Source organism: Eutrigla gurnardus, assembly GCF_963514095.1.
Source record: "Eutrigla gurnardus genome assembly, chromosome: 18".
NCBI classification, from domain to species: Eukaryota; Metazoa; Chordata; class Actinopteri; order Perciformes; family Triglidae; genus Eutrigla; species Eutrigla gurnardus.
The window spans coordinates 21,429,743-21,447,452 of record NC_139929.1 but is presented as its reverse complement, the minus strand read 5'-3'; the positions used below and the strand labels follow the sequence as shown (position 1 = coordinate 21,447,452).

The 17,710-nt window shown below is 43.7% G+C and overlaps 1 protein-coding gene across 1 annotated transcript in view; it reads left to right on the top strand.

Moving 5' to 3' along the window:
• Positions 1-16,618, top strand: part of kcnh2b (potassium voltage-gated channel, subfamily H (eag-related), member 2b) — a 249,457-nt gene extending 232,839 nt beyond the window's left edge. Inside the window, exons 13-22 of the mRNA XM_084033794.1 lie at positions 134-333; positions 2,626-2,878; positions 4,148-4,341; positions 4,537-4,639; positions 5,157-5,308; positions 5,427-5,571; positions 5,658-5,847; positions 8,695-8,800; positions 8,921-9,034; positions 9,607-16,618. Of these exons, the coding sequence (XP_083889920.1) occupies positions 134-333; positions 2,626-2,878; positions 4,148-4,341; positions 4,537-4,639; positions 5,157-5,308; positions 5,427-5,571; positions 5,658-5,847; positions 8,695-8,800; positions 8,921-9,034; positions 9,607-10,029 (1,880 nt within the window). The 3' untranslated portion in view covers positions 10,030-16,618. The remainder of the gene's footprint in view (positions 1-133; positions 334-2,625; positions 2,879-4,147; positions 4,342-4,536; positions 4,640-5,156; positions 5,309-5,426; positions 5,572-5,657; positions 5,848-8,694; positions 8,801-8,920; positions 9,035-9,606) is intronic.
• Positions 16,619-17,710: the final 1,092 nt, after the last annotated feature.

Sequence of the window (17,710 nt, the reverse complement as noted above, 5' to 3'; positions counted from 1 at the left end):
AGGGCGTTGTGCGTACTAATATTTCTTTATAGATGGAGAAGACAGTGAGCCAGACACATGTCAGGTCATATCAGTTCATCAAGTGCTCGTGTGTTAATGGACATGTTGTTCTCTCCCCGTCTCCCAACACCAGCCCTGATGTACGCCAGCATCTTTGGGAACGTGTCGGCCATCATCCAGCGGCTGTACTCGGGCACGGCCCGCTACCACACCCAGATGCTGAGGGTCCGCGAGTTCATCCGCTTCCACCAGATCCCCAACCCCCTCAGGCAGAGGCTGGAGGAGTACTTCCAGCACGCCTGGTCCTACACCAACGGCATCGACATGAATGCAGTGAGTACTCGATCCCTGTTGGTCTGTTGTGCTGTGACTGGGTGAGTGTTGGGCATGGAGCGGCTAGAGGAGTATTTTGAGCCTGCGTTGTACGTTACTAGGATGATGTGAAGACTTTGTCTCAGCATGCATGGTCCCACACCGTCAGAGAAAATAGGAATGATGTGAGTATCATAAATAATATACACACACACACACACACACACACACAGTGAGTCACACCTGTCAATGGACACAAACGCTGCATGCATGCTCTCACGCACACAGAGTGAAGGAGCGCTTGTTGTGTGCACTCGACCTCAACCTGAACTCTGTGAGTCACAGCCTATAGATGTGACACTGGACACACACACACACACACACACACACACACACACACACACCAGACTACGATCATAAACACTTGACACCTGCCGATGCAAACGTGATGCAGTGCATGAGTCAGTGGAAGTCCTCTTTACTATTTTAGAACAATAGTGAGCCGTTCGATCCAGTCTGTCTGTACGTCCATCTGTCTGTCTGTCTGTCTGTCTGTCTGTCTGTGGACAAGCAAGACGCTGCATCTGCTCTGAGGTTGCTCTTTTGCAGCTGACCTCTGACCTCGATGTGAATATGTAGGACTCATGTGGGGATCAATCACTCTAAAAACTGTGATCAAACCTGGATAGATTTCTGGGATCCTCCAGGTTTATGTCTGGCCTTTATCTGTACGCGTTATGAGTGAGTTGGATGTTCTCCGGTCCATTTGAGTGCTTATGTGAGGATTAAAGAGGACAGAGAGACCATCAGCGCTGAGATTGGCTATTTCAGTGTAATTATTTTTAAAAGCTGGTCATCCGTGTCAATGGGTCGGATCCCAGTGAAATTAGACAAAATCATGCAGGTTCACCAGCTCAGACTCCAGCTGGACCTCCCGCAGCAATTATTATTATTATTATGAATGATCAATTGTTTGTTAACAGTAAAATAACTAGTAATAACAAATTATAAATGACTCTTTATTAATGATGGCTATTAGAAAGTGTTACCGGTAATTATTGCATTTTTTATAGAGTATAATAATATATAATAATTGGTTGCAGCTGTAGAGTCCTCAAGCATCCCAGAGGTCGTAAATACAAAAAAGGCTCAAAAATCCATAAAAAACATTGCATTCCCACACTTAACCGAGGCTTTGCTCAGAGGAAAAGCCGGAGCAAAGACTGCATTAATATGTCACGACAGAAAACATTTACAGAAAGTATAACAGTGTAGAAAGTCAGCAGTATGCACCAGCACATAGCGGGGATCTCACAAATCACCAGAATGGTTGTTTTGTGCAGGAAGTAATAGGAGGCTGTTATTCAAATCCACAGAATAGAGTTAGCGTTTGTGTTGCCTGCCTTCATAGCAGACCCAGGAACATTAGAAAAGGTGTGGGGGGGTTGATTCATCACTTGAGTGCAAAAGGGGTGGAGGCGAAAGGCAAGTGAGCCAATAAGTCAGAACGTTGGATCGAGGACGGAGATGAAAACAGGCTGGAGACAAACGTTGGCCTCTAGCGGGATGACGTCTGAGCCCATTTTAGGCTGAAATGAAGAAATAGCTTGAAAGGCGAGGAAATGGAGAAAAGCAGAGAAATGGAGAGAGAGCAACAGTGTGTCGGTGATGTGTACAGTCGTGTCCTCTGCAGCCGGACGAGAGTTGCACGCCTCTAACCGGCGGCTTTAAGGAGCTGGGGCTTCCCTTGCTTGCTTGCTTCATTTAAATTGCATCAATTCTTCATATTAATTACACTCTACGGGCCTGCAGACTCCGTTCCTGTAGGTCCTCTGTAACACTGGGTGGAAAGGGTCTGCTGTGACGCTCTAAAGGGCGTTGGCCCCGAGGAACAATCCCAAACGGCTGATGCTCTTTTGTTTTGAGGTTGAAATCAAATAAGCTTCAATTGAAAGCATGACTTCTCTGATAAATCTATAGCTTTGTTGTGTTGATTTGTGCAATAGTTTAATAAATGTAATGATGTTCACCAGTCGGGCTGAATAAGAGACTTCTACGCTCCTCATCATGTTCTGGCCTCACTGCACCAGTCAGTCGCTGTTACTCAACACTGATGTTGTCTTTCACTATCAATTCACCTGCTTTCTTCATCTCATCCTCTGTCCTTTGTCTTTCTTCCAACTCCTTTGCCCCACTTACCTTTTTCTCACCCCCTTTATTTTCTTATTCTTTTCTTCCTTACTTCTCTACTTTCCTCCCTTATCCTTGGTCCTCGCTCCCTCGCTGCCTGGCTCCCTTGCTCCCTCTCCTCAGGTGCTGAAAGGTTTCCCTGAGTGTCTCCAGGCGGATATCTGCCTCCATCTGAACCGGACGCTGCTGCAGAACTGTAAGGCTTTTAAAGGCTCCACCAAAGGCTGCCTCAGGGCGCTGGCCATGAAGTTCAAGACCACCCACGCACCCCCGGGTGACACGCTGGTCCACGCCGGGGACGTCCTCACTGCCCTCTACTTCATATCCAGAGGGTCCATAGAGATACTGAGAGGAGACGTGGTGGTCGCCATCTTGGGTACAATACATATATACCTATATTTGTACATATAAAGCTTTTAATGTGTTTTACTGATTGCATTCCCGTAGACTCCGTTCCCTCGATCACTTTAACGTTATGAGAAAGTAATCTGAAGCAGGATGCATTCAGGGCTGCTTCCCTGAGACGGAAGAAGTCAGAGGAGTCCGGCTTATCAGCAGGACGTCAGCGATAAAACGTCCCGATTCAACCCAGACCAACTCTTTCTTGGGTTTTTACATTTCGGTGCAGGTTCGAGTCATGCTGCCTCTCAATAGCTTGAATGTATGCATTATCTGGTGGCGCCATCTGCTGGTGATCATAGAGCATTACTCTTCAGATAAAAGACAGGGTCAGCATGACACTGGTCTCAGTGTGAGCTGGGATGTGATCCAGCTCCATGGACAGGAAGTTCAAAATGGAAGGATTAACAGAGCAGTTATGTAAATGAATACATGAATTCATTGTATATGAAGCCTCATCCACCAGTTGTGATAGCGTGAAAAGCTAACCTTTTAGATTTTTTGATTAATTATTTAAGAATCTTCACTTTTGCATGACTCGCTCTGAAATATAAGTGACAGAATATGTTTTAAAGTTGGAGAAGAGATCTGGTAGTCGGAGATGAACTTTGACCTTTCAGACAGACTTTGAAATATCATGTTTAAAAAACCTTTCATTTTGCCAAAGAATCGATTGGGCCTACATTTTGATGCAAACTGTGTTGCTTATGGTAAAAGGTCAAGTGAATAACAGATAACAATGTATTGTGTATTGATCTACAGTAGAAGACTTCTAGTCGTGTTGCTACAGAAACCCTGAGAGGAAGTGAGGGATCCGTTTTCTATCTCTGATTTCAATTTTCTCTCCTGTGTTTATGACTGAAAAAGGGTCAAAATCAGAATTTTGTTGTAATACTAATTCTGGCCACAGGAGGCTGAAATGCACCACTACCCCATGCCTGAAATAAGACTTGCGTTCATGTTTTTATCCATGCAGCATGCATCAAGTTATGTCAATCAAAACTCCACAGCTGCACGTTTTTAACAACTTTGAATGATTTCGACCCGACCACTGCAGACAGAGACCGATACCTCACAAAGTTCACAATAACATAGAACACGGTTGATATATGAGTTCAACTTATAGCAGTCTCATTGATGTCGGGTAGGATTTGTTTATTGGCTGCTTGTGAAGGATGAACTCACCACTGAAGATACAGAATTGTCTCTCATCCATAAATGTTTTCTTTCTCTTCACCTTTCCCAGGGAAGAACGATATCTTCGGTGAACCCATCAACCTGTACACTCGACCGGGCAAATCCAACGCTGACGTGAGGGCTCTGACCTACTGCGACCTCCACAAAATCTTCAGAGAAGATGTTCTGGAGGTGCTGGACATGTATCCTGAGTTTGCTGAACACTTCTGGAACAACCTGGAAATCACCTTCAACCTCCGAGATGTCAGTTTACAACCTCTTTGAGAGCACCAAAATATAATGTGTTGTTAATATTATCTCATTCAACCAGCTGTGTACTGAGTGTGTGATCTCTGTGTTGTTGGAGCTAAGTACTCCAAAGAATACCTGATCCTTACTGTTGTTTCGATAAGTGTGTATCTTCTAGTAAAGCCTATGCAATGCTGGTGCTCATTTCAGACCAACATGATCCCCGGCTCTCCCAGCAGTGATGACTCCAACTGTGGGGGATTCAACAAATTACGCAGACGCAAGTTATCATTCCGAAGACGTACAGAAAAAGGTGACCCCTCATTTACAGCCCATCTCTTACTTTGACCCATGTGGCCAAAGCTGAAACGCCTTAAAATGTGCATTCTCTGCTGGCCACCAGGGGGCGACTCCTCTCTGATTGCATAGAAGTCTGTGAGAAAATGGTCCTTATTCTCTCTTGAAGTATTATCTCAGTAAACATTTGAGTTTATGGTCTCAATCTCTAGTTTCAAGTCTTCTTCAATCCAGCATGATGTTCATTTAGTACATTATGGTCCATTTAGAGTCCACCAGACCAGAAAGCAGGGGATGCTTTAGGGGGCGGGGCTACATGCTGATTGACAGGTTGGTACCACGGTGCCAATGCAGTTAGCTACTAAGATGACTTCAACACTTAGCTGTAAAGATGACCTTGAATTATGAAGTTAACTTTGTTAGCAGCTTCACACCAGAATCCAGATGGATCCAGATCCAGTAAGGGTGCCGCTCTGCTGCTTGTGTTCATCAGATCCTCTCTCGTTAATATTTCCTTGCACACCTCTGTCCAGATGATGCAGATGCTGGTGAAATGAAAAAGTCCCACAAGTCTGTGAGGCGAAGACAGAGAGAAGCAGCCAACAACCAAAAAAAGGAGGAGGCACCTAAGCGGCAGTGGCAGGCGCATCGACACTCCCTGTCTTCACCCTCCAGTGGTGATGAGGTATAACCACAGTCTCTTCTTGTCTAATTGAAGTTGTAATTGTTTAGTGGTTGCCATGGTAGTGCACCATGGTGGAATGAAAACTGGTGTAAATGTCTTGGATTTACACTTGCTACAGGGTGGGGAGTCGGTCATGACGAGACTCGCCCCTCCGCCAGCGATGCTGGAGAATCCCCACGCTCAGGCCACGCCCAGGAGCTTCAACGAGAACACGGAGGGTGATGGAGACCCCAAGCCCGGCAACACCTGCAACGCCCTGTCAGGTAGAACAGAGCAGTCCTGGTGGATCGTACTCTGTACTGGTTTCACACAAACACACTGATCCTCCACCTGTCTGCTTCTCCCACAGGCGCATTCTCAGGCGTGTCCCACATCTTCAGTTTCTGGGGGGAGAGTCGGGGGGGTGGTCAGTACCAGGAGGTGCCCAGCTGCAGTCTGGCCTCCCCCCCGCCCCTCAACACGCCGCTGCACAGCCTGAGCAGACAGCAACGCAGCCAGCTGGACACACGCCTGGACCTGCTGCAGAAACAGCTCAACAGGTGGGATGCGAGTTCTGGTTCATGTGTGTGCTGGTCTGACTGTCCCTGCTGAAAACCTGATTTGAGACCATTTGTTGTACCTGTGGCATTTAGCTGGGTGAGGCTCCTCTGGTGTGTTTGTTAAGGAGAAAAGTCCTTCCTCCACCCTGACTATATGTGCACATATGACACATAAGTCTCTGCTGGAGAGAGGGAGTCTTAATTAGCCGTCTAGGAGCCTCAGAGAGGAGCCGGCAGGTCTGATGGTAAAACACCTCCTGGTTGTGTGGAGCACACATATCTCCAGTGTGACTGTGAAGATGCAATAAAACGTCAGACTCCTGTGAGACTAATAGATTGTTGCAGCTCTAAAAGTAACAGCAGGATGGGAGGAGAAATGCAACGTCAGCAAAACAGTATAAAGTATGATACTTAGAGAGGAAAGTGGCGGGTAGAAGGAGGACTACGTTGTCGGAGGACGTTACCTGCAGCCGTGACTGCCCCCCTGTCTTCTTTAAAGTGACACATCAGACATGTTAAAGATGCCCACATCTTAACCATTACCTGGGTGAGTCCTTTAGATTCAAACCAGGAGGATACATTTCATTTCCTTTAAACGTTTTGGAAACACTTCAATGAAGGTCATGTATATAATGCATCATAAGCACATTTCTAACACATTATAATGCATTTATAAGACACACAAAAGTGGCTGTCCGGGAGAGCCGGTCCTGCTCGTCCAGAAGCGCCTCTAAAAGAAATCACGTTTAGGCGTCATCTCCCTCCTCGGCGGTTATCGTCTTCAAAATGGCAGAACGACATGGAAGCCTCCTGAGGACTTACCCGTCCAATGTAAATACAGATAAGAAATGATTTACTTACGAGGATGAATCAGATTATTGGTAATTATACACTCATGAGGACCTATTGATGAATACAGATATTGATTTTAGCTAATAAATGACTTAAAACGTTACCCCCTGTCCCTTTAAAGATCAGATGGACAGAATGTACATTTATTTATTTAACCTTTATTTAACCAGGTAAAGCTTATTGAGATATATAATCTCTTTTGCAAAAGCGACCTGGCCAAGAGGCAGCAGAGATACAGATACAGATATAAATAACTTTCATACAAAAATAAAAATCAAAGATAGATTAAAGAAGTGTTACAACAGATTTAAAAACAGTGACAAAGCCCAATGCTTTCGAGTTCCTTTTTTTTTTAAGAATTTCGACAAAGCTATTAAGGGAGATCAGGTCCGACATTTTTAATTCATCTTGCAGGGAGTTCCATGCAGAGGGAGCAGCATAACAGAATGCCTTTTCCCCCAGTTCTGTGAAGACACGAGGGACAGTCAAAGTAAAAAAGTCAGTGGATCGTAGGCTATAACGTCCATGATTCCTAACAAGATAAATTCTAAGATAAGATGGGACCAAACCAAGTAGAGCCTTATAAATAAAAGTCAACCAATGAGAGAATTTTCTAACAGACAGGGATGACCATTCAGCTTTTTTGTACAAAGTGCAATGATGGGTCAATTCTTGCATCCAGTGATGAACCTCAGAACACAATGATACACAGTATCCAGAGAACGTAAATATGATACTGGTGCATGCATATACAGTACATCACCATAGTCAAGCAGTGGAAGAAAAGTTGCTGACACTAGGCGTTTCCTGGCTCCACGAGAGATCAAGATCTATTCCTAAAGTAAAAGCCCAATTTTACCTTAAGTTTAGAAACTAAACTTGAAATATGGTACCTGAAAGTTAGATGTTCATCCACATGGAAACCCAGGTACTTATAAGACGAGACCAGCTCTATGGCTGTACCCTGGCAAGTTAAAACAGGGAGATTTTTTGACAGCACAGTAGCCCTGGAAAACATCATAACCTTTGTCTTATCAGTATTCAAAACCAGCTTCAGCCTTTGCAGGCGGGCCTGAACAACATCAAAGGCTGACTGTAAAAGAATGAATGCTTGCACAACAGATGATGCAAAACAATAAATTATTGTGTCATCTGCATAGAAATGATACAAGGCATCTGACAAATTGTTACAAAGATCATTTATACAGATTGAAAACAAAATGGGCCCTTACACCGACCCTTGTGGTACCCCCTTTGAAACCCTCAAAAATGTTGATGAGGACCCTGCCATCTGGACACACTGTGATCTATCCAATAAATAATTTCTGAACCAAGAAACTGCATGCTCAGATAAGCCTATTTTGTGCAATGTATCAATCAAGATAGTATGATCAACAGTGTCGAACGCCTTGGATAAGTCTATAAATAACGCTACACACATTTTCTTTAAGTCCAATGCTTCAATAATGTCATTTAAAACCTTAAGGGCCGCAGAAACAGTGCTATGTTTTTTCCTAAAGCCAGATTGGTATCTTGATAAGATACTATTTTTGTCAAGGAAATCCTTTAACTGATTGCTGACAAGTCTTTCGAAGACCTTTGCTAAAATGCACAGCTTCGAAATCGGTCTGTAATTGTTTACAATTGAGGGGTCTCCCCCTTTTAACAGGGGAAGAATGAAGGCAGACTTCCATATGCTTGGAACCTCACTATTAAGAAGGCTGAGATTATACAAATTTGATAAAGGCTTAGCAATGAAGTCCGCAGCCAACTTAAGAAAATAGGGTTCAAGCTGATCAGGACCGGCAGATTTCTTTGGGTCCAGCTGTTTCAACTCTCTAGATACATCAGCAGCAGATATAGGAAGAAACTGAAACAGGGCTTCCGCATTTGTCATTTTCAACAGGAGAATCCCGACTATTTGACTCATGACTAGATTCAAATAAAAATGATAAATGTCTGCTCCATAGTGATGAACAGTCATCTTGTGTGCAGGTTGGAGAGTCGCATGTCGACGGACATCGGAGCCATCATGCAGCTGCTGCAGAGACAGATGGCGCTGGTTCCTCCCGCCTACAGCGCCGTCTCATCACCACCTCAGGTAACAACACACACACACACACACACACACACACACACACACATAGTCAGAAAGACAGCTTTCTATTATTATCAGACCGGCTGACTGACTTCCTGCACAATACGTTGTTGTCTCTTGTAGGTCTCACCTTACCCTGGTCCCAGCCCAGGACCAGGCCCAGGTCCAGGTCCAGGAGAAAGGCTGGTCCAGCCTGTCACACCTCTGGAGACAGACACCCTGGCCTCCCTCTCACAGGTCAAGCAGAAGTATAAGTGACGTTGTTGCTGACTGAGTGAATAGAATCTAGAGACGTTGAAGCCCACAGCGAGTGTCATTCTTTAAACCCCTACCTGAATAGGATTTCACAACCTGTTATCATAAACAACCTGAACCAAATATAGAACATGCACTGCTTATGTAATGGTCAATGGAGAAAAATAAGTAAAGACATTGTTGTCCTGGACAAACATTTGCCTGTTTATACTTACATACATATATTTTTACCCCATGAAATCCATGTGCAGAACACCAATGATAATGGACTGCAATGATGGCAGCATTTCTGTTGTCACAACAGCCAGACACTGTTCAATAATAAGCCTTGTTAACTGCAGTACACAGACGACAGGGAACCCTCTGGGGTCACGACTTCCTTTTCCTTGTGCTGCTCAGTCAGTCCACAGTAAATCATTGTCAGGTGATAGCTGGTGGGCTCCCAGAACGCGTTCCTCCATTCAACCAAAGCCTGCTTGAACATGATTGGTCAATACTACTGAACAGAAAACTACCTTTTCTGATACCATTTCTGATATCTTCTGCCCCTGCAGATTTTGGACTCGCAGCACTTTGAGGAGTTCCCTACCAAGCCTCTCGACTCCCTGCAGCCCCGGGAAACCCCACTGATCAACACCAACCAGGTCCAGCTCGCCCCCTCAAGACTGGACAGCCTGGGGCAGCATCTGGAGCTGGAGCTGGGACTGGGCACTGGGGCCGGAGTCATTTCTGGGCCAGCTATCAGTTCAGGTGTAGGGGTAGATTTAGGTAGCATGCCAGCAGTGGGGTCAAGCTTAGGGACGGGGTTAGACTTTGGTTCAGGGGTCTGTATGGGGGCTGGGGTTGGGCCAGCAGCTGGAATAGGGGCATCTTCCATGGATGCTGAAACCCAAAGGAGGCTGTCCCTCCAAGAACCACAGACACCTCTGGACTCACGGACACCACAGAGACACAGCTCTGACCCAGGGGGGAGCTAAGGAAGAGTGGAGGGGGGTGGAGACTGGGATGGAGGGAGGGACAGAGAGAGAGAGAGAGAGACTGTGGAGATCAAGAGGCATTTACTGTAATGACCAACGAAACCCGTTAGGGCACCCAGCTACTGAACCTGAACCGTCTAAGAAAGGACACACAGCCAGGCAGGGGGGTCAAGCAAAGGGTTGAGTCTGCTCTCTTACTCTCTGTTGTCCCCCCCCCCCCACAAACCCCCACATGGAGCTTTCTGAACTCCACAACAGTACAACCTTTAACCAAAACCACAAACAGAGCAGAGAGGAGCTCTGCCCCTTAACGAACACAGTCCAGGTCGACCCAGACTGATCCAGTCTGATCCGGTCTGGACCTCTCAGTGACTCTGCTGACTCTTAACACTCTCTTAACATGACTGCTGTCCTGTAGAAGAATCCCTTTACTGCTGTGTCCAGTGTCGGATGACTCATTAGGACAAGACAACGATGGACAGAATAACGACGAAACAAGTAGCCATTTACGTCTTGCACTGAAAATCCTATTGATATAATGATTATTCTCTTCTATATGTCCGTGGCGCTTCCGATAAACTCACAAACTGGTTGGTGAACTGTAGTGTTAGCTGGCCTAACAGGAAACTTGCTGTCCCGTTCTGTCATTGGTTCCTTCCCCCTGATGTCCTGCACCAAGAGGCGAGGCCGACGCTTCCCCCCTTCCCAAGAGCACACTGGAGTTGGCTGGTTTGCACCTCAGGGGTGGGAACTGGAGGGTTAAAAGCCATGAATTTTCTCGATGAACATATCAGCTGCCCTATCGTCAAGCGTTGTACAGATTTGCTAAGAACACATGGCATGCTTAGGCACAAACAGGTAAACTGGCAAACTTACAAGTTTACCACAAGAACAGTGCACCAAAAAAAAAAAAACAGCAAAGAATAAATTAGGAAACACCCAAGTTTACTAATTCCACGAGTGAGGAGTCGTGAGCGTATAGAGAAACAGAAACCTAACGATGAGGACCTGATACTGGCCTGCTTACTTACAAATCAAACACACGCATGATGGAGAAAAAGGAAAATGGTTGAGTGATTCTAGTTGAGCATAGTTGAATTTGCTACCTCAGATTTCATTGGTCCTTACTCTTTAACACCCGAGCAAGCACCCAGAATACTTTCACCTTGTAAATACGAGTTTGTCATGTGATCCGTGAATATACAAGTTTGCCAGTTTACAATGACCAGCCGAATGCGCCGTTATTCTATCTACAGTACAATATGCAATCGACAAGAAGAGACAGGCGGACGTGCTTTAACCTTATTATGTGTGCGGTGAGTTCAGGTCCAAACCGTTTTCCTGGCGTTAAGTTTGTCCTGGTTTGCAGAGCATGGTGTATGTAGTGCCTCACTGGATTCTAATGTCGAGGACACATTTGTCCTCTTTGACCTGAACCGGTTTTAGTGGACCGATTGAGCACAAATGAAAAACCCTAAAGAGGTTCTCCAAGAAGGTCCAGCCAAGAAATTGTACTTCAGCACCACCGTTTTGGAAAAGTCTTTCGATTGAGTACCACGACCTCGCATTTTAAAGTCCTCAGATGTACATCTGATCCTTTCCGTGTCGCCAGCACACTGAGCTTCATCTTCATGGTGTGAAGATGCAGCATATGTCCAGACTTTGAAGCTAGCAGATCAATTCTTTTGTTTTCCAATTGATTGACTTCTGACCATCTATCACACCACACTGTTCAGGTTCATCAGCGGTCACAGCTCAGCTTGTCTTTGCTCCGTGCTGTTTGGGCGTTAAGCTGCTATACTCTACTCAACACACAAGTCTAGTTGAGCAGAACAAGGGAAGGGAAATGTAGAAGCCATTTCAAAACGGTGAACTGAAAGTTCTCTGCTCCAGACCTCCACCATCTCTCGTTTTCCCCACACAGCTTGAATGTTATCAGCCGATTGAATGGACGTCATCAGCGGTTATCAGCCTCATAGCTGTTGATTAGAAGGGCTGCCAGCCCTTCTAGTAGGTTCAGAGCAGTTATTATCTGCTCAGTGTCTGATCACGGGTATGGATACCAAAGAGGACACCGACCTGGTGTAATTCTGATGGGAACAGAAGAGGAAAGTCAGGTGACGTAGTATAAAGAGGGATAAAGTCTGGTGGAGGTCGGCTCGGATGGGGGGGTCAAACAAACACAGGACTTTTACCCAGAAACTCCGCATGCTGACCAGGGTCAGGAAACACCAGGGGATCCATGATAACACATCATCATGATCATTACGTCACGCTCGACTCACTAGCAACATCTGTTTTATCTCACAAGATAAAGATTTCACTCGGTTCATCTCACTTTAATCATTTTTACTGCAGTCATGCAGGGATTCACTCACTACATAGAGTTCTCCCTGGTGTAGTGCTGTCTGAATGTATAGTGAGAATTATTATCCCCTATATAGTGGACACGGAGTATCCCATTATTCACCTTGAAAAGTAATGGACAACGGAGCTTTATGTACCATCATGCATTGCTCTGAAGGAAAAATGACAGACTGACGGGAGTAGAGAGAGCAGTGTGATTGAGACAAATCTATGAAAAATAATATGTTTAATGTGAGCAGAGCATCATAACACAGACAGCACAAAGTACTTTGTATGTATTCATTTGGGAACATATGCTAATTGCCTCCAAATTAACAGTTTATAAGGCTCCTTTCGTTCTTACCTTTCACAATAAAAGCCCTAGATGTATACGCAGCATATGAATGTTTAGGGGGAAACATATATTATATTTCAACAAAATAGCTCGCAATATGTATTTATTACAATGTTGGTTGCCATTTATTATGGATGGCCCGTTGTGACCAACTCCCGTGTCCACACAAGAAACAGCTCAGCACCATCTAGTGGACTGAAAAAGCAATTGTTACCAAAAGGTTCAACCTGTATTTGCAATATGATAAAAGATCAGTACACTCAGTAGGCTATGTAATGTACTTAACGTACTTGCATAACTCAAGCGTAGGATAAACCATAATCTTTTCCAAAGCCCAAGTCATGTTGTTTCAGTTCAAAACATGAATGTGTTTAAACTATGACCATTTCCCTTTCACAGCATGTGTCGGTGCAGTTTGACCCTTTGAAGGATGAGAGTGACGGTGATGACGGACGTTTAATGAGCTGATAACATTTAAAGGGGCCGATCTTAATATTATCTCACCTCGGTGGAAGGCTATGTCTCGTCATCAGGTACTAGATGCTAAAAGGCGACTTAATGGTGGATGGGATGAAGGTTGGTTCCTTTTCATATGAACAGTATGGAGACAAAGTTAATCCTTGCTTACTAAGAATTACTTATATGAAAGAAACGGTCCTTGGGACCTTTTATTATGGTGTTTGAAAAGAAATCCTCGACCAGCCAGACGTTTAACACACATGCATGTCCATCGCATGCATTTACACTCTCCCCTTTAAATCTCACTATATATCTCTACATTGAATAAATAGCAATGTTATTTTCCCCAGGATGTATGATACGGTGATGGCAGTGATGGAAGTGAACACAGTGGTGCCACTGTTAAGACCGTGTAAGAGCGGAGTCTGGAGTTTACCCAGATGCCTCAGGGCAGGCAAAGATATATGAAATACTAAGAGCAGGTGCAATGATAACCCTTTATAGTGTAAAAATGTAATTTCTTCAATAACGTCCAGTTTTGAGGTTTGAGTTGCCAAGATGAACTGAAATAAATATGATCCAAAATGATCCAGACAGATGCTTTTCCTGTCTCACACGGTGACGAGTCCTGACAGGAGGGAAGGCCTGTCCAAGTGCAATAGTCCTTTAAACAGTTAAGACTTGTAGCAGCTTAACTGCATCTGTTCACTTATGGTACTTTATTTCTGAAACAGTGCAGACGTTTAATAAAGACTCAGGAATGTGTCGTTGATGTTAGAGGGTTGGTCTTTCCTTTGTCTCACAACTCCAAACCGACCAATCAGAAGGGAGGGAAGGGAACGTGGAAGGACATTTCCACAGCGACATCCTTAACCTGAACTCTGGCGGAGTTCCCCTTTAATGCAGAATTGTGATGATTGTATTTTGCTCGCCGTTCTGAGCTACTGTATTTATTTATTGTTGTAGATTCTTCTTGTTTGCCTGTGTTTGTCGCTTTGTCTCGGGTTAGTGAGCAGCAGCAGGTGAAGGCTTTCTGTGTAAACATGCCCCCCCCCCCCCCCCCCCCCCCTGCTCTTGTGGTTACAATCCTCAAATATTCTCAGTACTTATTCAATATTTATGAAATGCTTGGTGATGATATTTTAATAATAATCATTATCATTTGAAACTGCTCCCTAATGCACAAAGCCACATTGCCCTGTTTTCACAGTGAGTCAGCATGTTGCCGTGCAGTGATTGGCCGCTGTCAGGCTTGGTTCAGGTGCACTTTAGTACCCAACCAAAGCCAGCCACGCTGTAACGGACCATCATTGTAATCGCAGCTGGGTTAGCTGCGATTTTAAAGTTCAACCAAGGATACTTTTGGAAAGTGGAACCCAGAGGTGGCTTGTGAAGGTGAGGGTGGTTTGTACACTGTAAAAACAAAAGGGATTCCTTTTTTCAGCATTCTGTGAAAGTCCCAGTGAACGCATCACGGATGTCCAGAACTGATGAGATCTACTGAGAGATCTACTGAGCTCGTGTTACGTGAACCCTGCCTGCTGCTTCTCGTGTTTGGGTCACTTTGCTGACACGGCCGTTACCATCAGTACGTTTTCACAAGAACAACGTCCCATTACAAACCAATCTCTGACTACTGATTCCCACTAAGTACCAGTGAACGTGGACTTCCATTAAGTCCTTTACCAGTGAATCTTTTGTTTTTTTCTTGTTTACTGTGTCGTGATGAGGTGGTGATCTCTTTTCAGATATGGACTCTCCTCACATCACACAAACTGTAGCGAGAGTTTTGTCAGCGCTCAATGACAGTCACCTTGTGGCCTGAACTGTATCTTACATTCAGAACGATGACCTCAAAAACTAGAATGTGGTTGTTGTCGACTCTTCTTCCTTGTATGTGACGCTAGACCTTAGTGGAATATTCCGTGCTACAGGATACATTTATGTAATGCATACTGCATATTATAACAGTAGAGGGTGCACTTTGAAAAAAAAAACGTTTCTTTATAGAGGGGAGTGTTTAAGGAGGTTAGCGTGTTTTCTCCCTCTTTGCATTTGAGCACACCCACAGATATCAAAATCCAGTTTACACACACACACACACACACACACACACAAACACACACTCCTTATTGGCTCTTCCATATCGCTGAGCTTTTTTCAGCTCTGTGTTCAACTTTCTATGAGTTGTGGCAGACTTCGTCCTGTATTTGTAGATATTTTCAGCACCTGGGGAGGGGGGGTTTGGTACCGTTTACACAACACTGGATCTGCTCTGCCGCTCCTCGCCTGTACATACCAACTTCTATTACTTGTAAAGGAATCAAACTCTTTGGCACTCGTATAGCCAGCACTATGCAGAAACTGAAAAATGTCTTTGGCATGCTTTGAAATGCAGAATACTACAGAGGAAAAATATATTAAATAAATTAAGTCTGCTCTAATTTCTTATTGAAGTGATCACCTTGTTGACAAAAAGAAAAAAGAAAATGTGGATGAAGCAGTCCATTGTTAAAAGAAATGAGATATGATAATGAGGGTGATTAAAGGTGACGAAGATGATGAAGCTGAAGACTTTTAATATTGTGCACATTTTTACTTGCATGCTGCACTGAGGATCGTCCGGCAATGAGAGGGTTTGACGTGCAAAGCGGCTGATTCTTTTGCTGTAGGCTTGCAAACTGTGTGTAGAGTGAAACACTGAATTCTTCCGGGTTATGGGAGAGTCATTAATAAATATATGTATATATACATATAAATATATATATATATATATATATATATGTGTGTATATATACATACATACTACTTCCAGATCATGGAAGAGATGGGTACTGAAAAGCTGCAATTATAGTGATCCTAGACGATACAATATTATATTGTATATTTGTATCTTTGGTTGCAAACCACTATAGCGGAGTGATGCATGTGTGGCAGTCCTGGGCCGATCCATTTACTGTTTCCCAAAATATCAAGGAGCGCTTGATTTCCCTTGCCTGGGCTGTGTTTCCATTCTTGCCTAGTAAAAGTTAAATCAAGTGCATCTGAAATATTACAACTCCTGCTTTGGCCGAGCTGGGAGCTGCTACACCCTGAAGACTGACTCTTCTCAACACATCGGAGGGCAGTTTTGGACCACATTGTGCTTTCTTTTCACTGCATGGGGCGTTGAAATATGTTAGCAGTAGCATCTTTGACACGGTTTGCTGAGAAAAGCAGAATTGTGTGATGTCCCAAAATAACTTGCGTATGTTTTTGAAAAGTGTTACTCTCCTCTGTGGCAGAATATGAACCATAGGTTTATAATACTGGGCTGTCCAGTGCTTTGTTCATATGAAACGTGGAAGAAGGTTGAAAGGAGAAATGGTGAAGCTCTAGGTTCTGATTGTGTGATAGCATTATCAATGGTTGAACTTTATAAAATTTCAAAAAATCTTTCTTTCAATAAACCTCTTTGAAAGCAAAATGTCCGTTCTGATCCTTCCTTTATTAAGTGTGATTGTTTTTCTTTCTCTTCATATTTTAGTCATAAAGAACAATCTGCTTTGTCTCTCCTGAAAGAAAATGTTTTCATTTTTAAATGACAGGAAAAAACATTCATACTGTGCAAATTTGGATTTTCACAATTGAACAGTGTCCACATTGAACAATCATTGCTAATATAATATTTCCAGTATCAACTTCTTTCACCTTTTCCACATAACAAACATGCCGAAACATAAAAATAAAGAGGCCAAGTAAGTTGGGCTCTTTATTGGGAAAAAATATATATGGTATATGGCAAGAGACAAAGTGCACTGAGCGGTTTCACACTAAACTAAAGGATACTACGACAAACTGAGACTTTATTGATGTGCACAATTATCTTTTAAATAAACATCATATGTGTCATTCATGGTTCAATTCAAATGGGACCACACATTGTTTATGAAAGAAGGTCCCATGGGGAACACTAGCATGGGACTTATCTTCTCTATAGCTTCTTTTGACCAAAGTTCTTATTGTAGTTTTCAATAAGTATTACAATACAAAGACACAGAACAGAACAAAACAAGGCACATCAAGTACACAAAGGCATTTGAAAAACATTCCAAATATGCAGATACTATGTTTATTTTGCTGGTTTGGTAGCTGACTGTTTCTCATCATGGCTTATAAGGAAACGAAAAGAATAACAATAAGGAGTGACAATCATGTTCACAGATTGTACCCCACAAACAGAATGATAATGTGGTCATTGATTTTAATGAAGAAAAAATAAGAAATAAAACGTAGACTACAAAGTTGTCACGAAACCGCCCTCCCCCCTCCAGAAATTCCATAAATGTGTGTTTTTTTTATTTCCCTTTGATATGTGAGTCTCTCGGGCAAGGCACTGCAGCAGCCCCTCAAGACTGGCTTGCTTGGTCTGTGAACAGACTTCCATGCAATTTTATTAGCTTCAAGAAGACAAAATATGACCATCTTCTGCTATTGCGCACAATGTGCACAGCTTGCTGGGAAACATCAAAAAACAAATTG